A 9323-nucleotide genomic window follows, 5' to 3' on the forward strand; every position below is an offset into this window, starting at 1 on the left:
TTTGATTGATGATTTGATTAAGTTTTGGAATTAGGGTTTTTATGATTCTGATGTATCTGGTCTATTTCCTTTGTAAATCCGAGCTTCTGAATGTATCATGTGATGAATTGGGAAAGATTTGATCCACATTTTTTTTCAATATTTGATCTCTACTGCTGCTTCTGATCGCACATGTGTTTAGGGTTTGCACGAATTTGACTTAACTTGGTCACAAGGTTGACCAAGTTCAACAATAAAATAAACATATAATAACCCGAAAAAAATCATACTGTAAATAATAATTTTAATCTGACCTAATGACACGACTAATAAAATAATTAAGTACTAATATTTAATTTATAAATACTAACAATAATACAATTTAATAAACTAACCATACCTAATAATATCCCTCAATAATAAAATAGTTTATAATGATAATTTATCTCTAATAATTAACTTTATATTTAATTTTAATGGTTTTAATCTTAATAACTAACCAATGACTAAATACTAACCACTAAAACTATTAGTACTAATAATTCCTTTAACTAAAAAAAATTAAAAATCCAATTTCTAATATTAGTCACATTATTATAAGATATGCCCTTCTAATTATTAATAATAGGCCTATTGAATTAGTCCTGATTTTTCTAATGAAAATCAAATGTTAAATATAAGATCAAACTCCTTAAGGGAGAATAAAAAAGTCAAAAAGGGACCCCATTGACTTTTTAGGTGATTGGGATTGACTAGGTGACTTGTATATGACTCAAGACAAGTTAGTGATCTAAGTTCTAAGTTAGCTGAAAATGAAAAGAATGGTGGTTAAAATTTGGGGTACGACACACACCTAGGGTTGAGCTTTCATTGTCCACCATAACTTGATCAAGTTATCGTAAAGAGGAGCAGCAAAAACATGGCATGGTGACTTCTTCAGCTACCCAATCCTAAAAAATATTAGAACCAACCTTAACTTTAACTCCCATAATCCCCCATCTCCATGGACACAAGAACCCAACCTACATCAAACTTCTTGCTCGAAATAGAATCTTGTTCCACTTGAATCACTCTTCCAAAGAGTAAACCTATTTTGTGAATACATATTCACCCCATATATAAAGGAGAATACCTCTACAGGAGAGCCACCCATGTTTTATAAAGGTTTTGAGAGAGGTAATCCAAGATGTCAGAGACACATATAAATAACTCCGAACCTCCATCTCATCGGCACAAAAATCCTCATTAAACCTTCCACCTTAGAACTAACAAAAACATATTCTCCCCCTAAATAAGAGAGTTTGATAGATGAGAAACCAAGGAATATAAGTTGTTCATGAATGGACATGATATTAACTTGAGGCTTTATAACCCCCAAAAAGCATTTGGAAAAGAAGGAGATTTTCTCCTCATCCACATCAACTTCCAACCCATTGTAGCGCATGATGGACATGTACCTATAATTTGAGGATTGAGTGGTTCAATATTAGCAGGTACGGAAGAGGCCATATCTTTATAAGAGACGATGGTGGTGACTCAGGGAAGAAATTTGAGAAAATAACTAGAAATGGGAACCACCAGATAAGAGAGAACACTTAAATGCATGCATGGAGAAAATATATATGAATATGAAATACAACTAGAATGACATAAATTAAGTTGATGTACTCAAAGCTGTATGAACAAAACTAAGCTTTAGGTATATAATTTATTTAGTGTACCCATTGAACAAGCTTCATTCATGGAGTTTTGAATGCAGTGAGATGTTTTTTTTATTAAAAGCAAATATATTATATAAATTAAACATGCACTAAAGGCCAATAGAGTACAAGGCGATGATGTGAAGGCACAAGAGGTCCGAAACACCAACAAGAATAAAAATGAAATAACAAATACGAGATAAAAACCAACCACTGAAACAAAGAAATAACAACCCTCCACAACTCAAACAAACAAAAAACAACTAGAAAAAGAGAGGCAGAGCTAGAGCTCCCCAACCATATGGGCCAACACAAGCGAACACCAATCACCAAAAGAGCACCAAGAACACACCATACGGAGGTCACACACACTCCAACTGCTATCGACACACATGTAAGATAGGATTCTCGAGCTAAATTGAGAAAGTACAAGAGTCACCCATAGACCTACTAAGATACCATTTCCCAATCAAGAAGAAGCTCATGTCTTCCACGTCTTTCGAAGTTCCTATTTTACCAGAGAACATTATATCCACTACAAGAAAAAGTGTTTTTAGGTAGGGGTTAAACCTCTCACTAATGCAAAAACTCCATCACAAAACAAAAATTTGTGAGAGGATATGACCCCTAGCTAAATAGGGCATCGCAAATAAATAGCTAGGGGATAAGCCCCTCAAAAAACCGACTAGGACATAAACCCCTCTCTAAATGTAACTCATAAATTTCAGTCTGCTGCACTGCAGACGTAGGAGCAGACTAGTGGCACAAACGTGTCAGTATTTTGCTAGGGGATAAACCCCTAGCAAATGCATCTATGTTTTACTTTTTGTGAGGGGAAAAATCCCTAGCTCAGTATGTTAGACATTTGCTTGGGGCTAAGCCCCTAGCAAATGCATATACGCTTTGGAATTTGTGAGGTGATTAACCACTCGCAAATTGCTAATTAAGTTGTGTGGGGATTAGCCCCTAGCTAATGTTTATAATAACATATAAAAATATTATAATTATATTATTTTAAATATAATAATATAATTATAATAAAATACCAACAATATAGTACCATTAATTAAAATAAAATACTATTAATATAATTATAATACCATTAATACCATTATATACCATTAGTACAATTAAATATACACTTACAAATATCTTTTATCTCTCAATTTTTTGAAAAGAGAGATAAATAAAAACATTGTATAATATGAAAATAAAACATTATTTTCTTATAATATTATTTATCAAATAATACATAATATTTCTAGAAAAAAATTAAGTGTTATGTTTATTAACATAATACTAAAATATATTATTAAATATAAATTAATATATATTATTTTTTATATTGTTATTTTTATTTTGAAAATATTATTTATAATACTTTAAAAGGTATTATTTCAAAATAATAAATTTAAGTATTATTTCATAAATAATATATAAAAGCAGTATGTTATATAATACATAAATAATATCTTATTTCTAAAATAATATTAACATGATATACAATACATAATATATAATATATTACTAATTAATAAGTAATACTAAATAATATTTAATATATAAAATTATTATGTTATATAAAAATAGTAAGTTATAAAAGCAATATAAATAAATATATAAAAATAGTATGATATATAATACTAAATAATACTAAACAAATATATAAAAAGCAGTATGTAACACATAAATAAAATATTATTTATAAAATAATATTACCATAATTCATAATATACTATTTCTATCAACAATTAATAAATATTAACAAATATCAACTAATATTCAACCAATACCAATAAATAACAAATTTTTTGATTTTAAAAAATAGAGAAGAAATATGAACCTTGGATGCAAAATTAAACAATTCTAAACCTTTAATTTTATTTTTCTTACAAAAGTGTAAACCTTTATAAAACAAATGAAAAATGAAGAAAATAAAATAAATTAGGGATTTCATATATTTTGAAAATCAGAAGAAAAAAAAGAAAAAAAAAGAAAAAAGATACAAAATTACCTTTCAAAAGATAAGTTTGTTGAAGATTTTTCAATGGAAAATCCGAGTTCGATGGTGGAAGAGTGAGGTTAATGGAGTGAATTTGAGAGAAAATGAAAAATCAGAGAACGAGAAATAAATGGTCTGAAGTAGTGAATGCGAAAATGGAAAGTGTGGTGCAAATATATGTAAACATTTTGTGAGGGGTTCCTCACACCAATTAAACAGTCATAATTAGCTAGGGGCATCCCCTTACAAATTGCAATTACTTTATTAAAGCGGCTGACAGGCTGACAAACGCTCAGGTGATGGGACCGTGCACGAAGAATATATGGCTAGGGGGCGCCCCTCGCAAACGTAATGGGAATATTTAGCTAAGGGGTGCCCCTCGCAAATGTAATAGAAATATTTAGCTAGGGGGTGCTCCTCACAAATGTTATCACATCTATTAAAGTGATTGACACGAGGTAGGTGTGATGGGACAAATGGCAGGTCTCAAAATCTATGTGGGGTTGCCCCTCACAAAATCTACTGAATCTATTTGCTAGGGGTGTCCCCTCGCAAATGGTCAATTTCAAAATTCAAAATCTCCCTCCTTAATATTTGCGAGGGGTTGCCCTACACCATTTTCTTTATTAATTTTTTTAAAATTTTTTTATGCATTGCAAGGGAATAAACCTCAAGTAATGTAGAAATTTAGTGAGGGTTTTTCACCTCGCAAATGCCCTTGGCTAATCATACAATTTCTTGTAGTGATTATTCCATGATTTTCAATTTCACCATATCACAACAATACCAAATCATAAGAAAACCCCCAATCCTAGTCAACCCACTAGGGAGATAGAAAATTTAAAACAAAGTAATTGAATCTCTCGGTAAAACCATAACCCACCCCAACCATCTAAAAATCCTATACAAAACTGAAACCACCATCTCACAAGTCACAAAAAGACGAGAGGATGTCTTAGTAGCTATCGAACAAAAAGGACAAAGAATACTCCCAAAGGAGTTTCCACGAGAAAACACAAACTTTAGAGGGGGGCAGGCTGCTCCAAACTAAGTGAAGAGCTTGATCCATAGGCGATTCATGCAAATCACTAGGAATCTTTTGATATAGAAGAAAACTGTAAACAAATGACACAAAATAAATAGCATCTTTAGAATGACGCAACCACCACTTATTAGGCTGAATCGATGGGATACACTTGTTGATCACCAAGAGAAGATCGGAAATCAACTCCTGCTCATGCTAAAAAATACGCGATCTTTTCTACTTGAGATCCCAAACTCAGGTCTGACACTCCCACCTACAAACCTCCCCCACAAAATAAGATTTATGCTTAGAGATAGAGAAAAGCCTAAGAAACCTAATACTTATTAGAGGAATAACTCCCAACAAAGGGTCATTCCAAAAACAAGTGAGAACACTTGATCAAACTTTCTTAACAAACCCGTCACGAAACCAATCAAATGAATCATCCAAATTAGTCCGAGGAGGGACATCCCTCTCCACCAAGATTATTCAGATTAAAGAGTGCAGCGATATAATTTTAATATTGATTTATTATCATTCATATGCATTCATCTCTTCCCTGTTTTCATTATTTTGCCAATAAACAAAAATTATGAATTAATGCAGCTTATGTACATGTTTAAACTCTTTTAACAAAAAACAAATTCTAGCTTTCAAATAGTCACTAAATATGTATTGTTGAAAGATCATTACATTACTAAACACTTGGATCCACACTTTTTTCTAAAGAGCCTAGCGGCAAAAATTAAACACTCCATTACATTACTAAATATTTATTCTTCAAAGATCATTACATTACTAATAAAGGGAAAGTTTCTTAGATCATCCAATATCCCTACAGTTTCTTACTATCCAAGCTGTACTTACGGGACATCATTATTTCTATTATAATAATGATTATTTTTTAAGCTTAATTTAACATATCCACTCTTATTTACTATCTATATATTAAGGTGCATGGATATGTTTAGACTATTATTGCATTAAGTGATCATTCTCCTTCCACCAGAACCATTCTCTCTTTGACAGTTGAAGTAGAGAGCAGCAACAGGTGAACCAAGGTTATAAACTTCTGCAAAATCTCTAGTAATGAAATTCTGTCGCCAACCAGGTGGTAATATAGTGTGTCTACAAGGTTGTTGAAACAGCACAAAAATCATACGATGAATTCCTGATGCTGGCCTTGGACTTTCATAGCTCACTATCTCTTGCCCTACAATTACAAAATTATATTATTTTTGAAGTTGAAATTCAAATTTGAAGGAGTTTTCTTATATTTAAAAATTGTGCACATACCAAATGCTGTCCCGGTAGTCGCTGGAATATTGGTTACCATCCTAATAAAGAATCCAATGAATAAAAAAAGAGAAGTTAGAATGAAACTAAATTCAGCCAAACAAATTTTTTGGAAATAAGATTTGTATTTTAGTCCTATAAAATCATCTCAGCTGATAATTATACCGAGACATCAAATACTGAAATGCAAGTTCGAATTCCATAACTGAAACTTCAGTCACTAAGCTATTTAAAAAAATTGTCTATGTTATAAATGGTTTTAGAGATATTAATTTGGTGGATTCTATATATTTATTTTTTTAAATTCTGTTTTTTGGTGAATTACATTTTAATAACTTTTGGAGATATGATGTGCATGTTATAAAAAATTCTAGAGCAATTATTTTGGTGAATTAAATTTTAATAGTTTTTGGAGATAAGATGTGCAGGTTTAATAGTCTTAGAGCTTTGTTTTAGTGAATTAAATTTTAAATTTCTAAATTTTAAAAAAAATCTATACTAAGCTAATATTAGTTGTAAATGTGGCATAAATAATTTTGGACATAGTTCAAATTTTATTATATGAAGAATTTTTAAAATAGATATATTTTATTAACTATTATATCAAAACTAAATCAAGATATTATAAATATGATATAAAAAATAAAAAATAAAGTTACTTTTTATGTTCTAACTCTATTCAATTTGAATCTTAAATTTTTCATTTTAATTATTTCAATTATGAAGTTTCATCTTGAATGTTTTAAAAAATTTAGGCATGACTCTCTATTATTTGATTTTTAAGTCGGTACCTATATTTTTGTTTTAAAAATTGCTTCTATAAATTTATAAAAATTATAAGGTATTTAAAATTTTACAAAAACTTCAAACATCGGTCCTTATAAATTTCTTTAAAATTATAAATTTGTTCCTTATATATTTTCAAAATTTTCAAATTGGCAGTTAAGTTTTTTTTTTAAATTTTAAATTCGAATTTGTCACTATTTTGAAATTTTCCCCTCCAATTTTTAAAATATAATAAAAATAGTCCAGTATAATTTAAGAATGGCGAATTTTATTAATCTATCAAACAAAACTTAAAAATGGAAGGAGTTCAATTGAAACATTCAAATTTTTTGAATTGTGAATTTTCTTAAAATTTTCAATTTAATCATCCAAAATTCCTCTTAGTACCTTTTCAATACCTTTTTCTTATAGATTGTATATTTTAAAACTTTCTTATTAATTTTTGTTTTTGTTTCAATTTTTTTTAATCATATAGAAACAATTTTTACATAAGATATTTATTTAATGCATTCATAATTAAATTATTTTCATAAACACAAACTTAAAATATATAACATAATTCATGCATCAATATGAACAAAAATTGAACAAAGTAAAACCAAGAAATTATATTTAATATATCTAAAGTTGAAACAAAATTAAACTATGATTGTGGCAAATTTCAAGATCATTCTTTTTATTAAATATAAATAAATAAATATATAATAAATATGAGTGGATTGATGAATTTTATGAGTAGTTAATTGATCAAATTCATTAAATAATAATTATAAACAAAAATATTTCATTAATTCAGTTGATGAAAAAAATTATTGAATAAACAAAGTCCACCACTTTTTTTTAGTAATTTAAAATTATTTGAAACTCCATAAATAATTTCAAATGAGGAAGTTTTGAAAATTTTAATATTGTTTAGATAATATAATATTTTATTTTTGATTTTATGTATGATCATCTTATCTGTTAAATCATTTATATACTATGAAAATAATTAAAAGTATGAATAGTGCAACTTATTATTCAAAATTAATTATAAAATGTAATAATTCATTTCAAAATTATTTTCTAAATAGAAAATCAAAAACTATATAGAATTAAACAAAAAGTAAAAAAAAAAAAGAACGGAGAGCGAAAATCATCAAAAGAAAAGAGCAAAAATGAAACAACAACAAAAGAACAAAATGAAACAACAACATAAGAAAAGAGCGAAAATAAAATAAAATAACAACAAACCAACCAGAACAACTATAAAAAATCACTCCTAAAATTAAAGGATCTACACTAATATTAATATATATAATCATTGTGTAAAGAAACGAGACAAATAATATTGTCCATATGGGTAATTTCCCACTTACCAATAGAGGTATTCTCTCATATGAGGATTACAAGGGCTTGGTGCATCAGGGTTCACCATCACCTGCAAAGTTCCACAAACTCAACAACCCTAGAAACAAAACCTTAAATATTAAAAGAATTAATGTAAAGATTATGTTTACCAACCAGAGTGTAAAGAGTCCTGAAGTCATTTCCACCAACTTGAACTCTTGGTGGATTCACTATTTGAGAAGGTTTGAGCTCACCACTGTTGATCACTTCTTTGTTATTTTCATAAACAACTCTTAGAGATACTGAATTTATGAATGGATCTAAAACATCTCCAATTACATTACCAACAACGAGAGGATTCGATGATTTCATACGCATGATTAATAATGTTTATATGCTTTGATGATTTTGCTCATTGACTCTACTATGCTCATGCTTTTATATATGCTTTGGATTTCCCTTTCATGAGGTGAGCACTTGTCATCAATAGATTCTGTCTTTTCTTTCTACGTTGTTCTATTTTAATTATCCTCTTCTTAAATGTATTTGTTATTATTTTTCAAAAATGGACGTGAGTGTAAATAGGAGCATCTCTTCTAAATAAAATAATAGCAAAATAAATGTTTCTTGAATATTTAATATTCGTGTGTCTAATATATATGGACCATTAAAAAATGGTGGAAAGGTGGACCCTTACTATTTTTAGTAAAAAATATATTTTATGATAATAAAAATGGAAAATAAAATATATTTTACTCTTTTTATATTACACTTACAAATAAATATTTTATTTAAATAAAAGGATTTTTTTTTAGAAATAAAAAGTATTTAAAGTTATTATTATTATTTTACACTTACAAATAAAAATACATTTAAATAAAATTATTTTTTTATTAATAAAAAATATATTTTACTCTTACAATTTGATAGATATTGTCGTATTTGATAATTTAAAATACAATAAAACATATGCTAAATGACACTTTTTCTCATGGATATAGCAACACTTAGACATTTTTTTTTATGGAAACTATTTAGTTGAAGTCTACAATTTTAAACTTCAATTTACCTTTGTATGTCAAATCGATAGAAGCACTAACAAGAGTAGTTTAATCCTTGGCCACATATAAGATACTCTCTCAATCTTTTACTCTTTCGTAGGCACTACAAGTTGAAGAAAATTGAATTTATGGTCAGCGAGTAAGGA

General features: G+C 28.3%; 1 protein-coding gene across 1 annotated transcript; it reads right to left on the minus strand.

Moving 5' to 3' along the window:
• Nucleotides 1-5419: 5419 nt before the first annotated feature.
• Nucleotides 5420-8509, minus strand: LOC127130442 (protein TWIN SISTER of FT). The gene is made up of 4 exons (XM_051059448.1): nt 8291-8509; nt 8146-8207; nt 6002-6042; nt 5420-5918 (listed from the first exon to the last, which is right to left on the minus strand). Exons 1-4 carry the CDS (start codon nt 8492-8494, stop codon nt 5689-5691), a joined length of 537 nt encoding a protein of 178 aa, XP_050915405.1. The 5' UTR covers nt 8495-8509; the 3' UTR covers nt 5420-5688.
• Between the last annotated feature and the right edge of the window lie 814 nt (nt 8510-9323).

Source organism: Lathyrus oleraceus, chromosome 3, assembly GCF_024323335.1.
Source record: "Lathyrus oleraceus cultivar Zhongwan6 chromosome 3, CAAS_Psat_ZW6_1.0, whole genome shotgun sequence".
In the NCBI taxonomy this organism is placed as follows: Eukaryota; Viridiplantae; Streptophyta; class Magnoliopsida; order Fabales; family Fabaceae; genus Lathyrus; species Lathyrus oleraceus.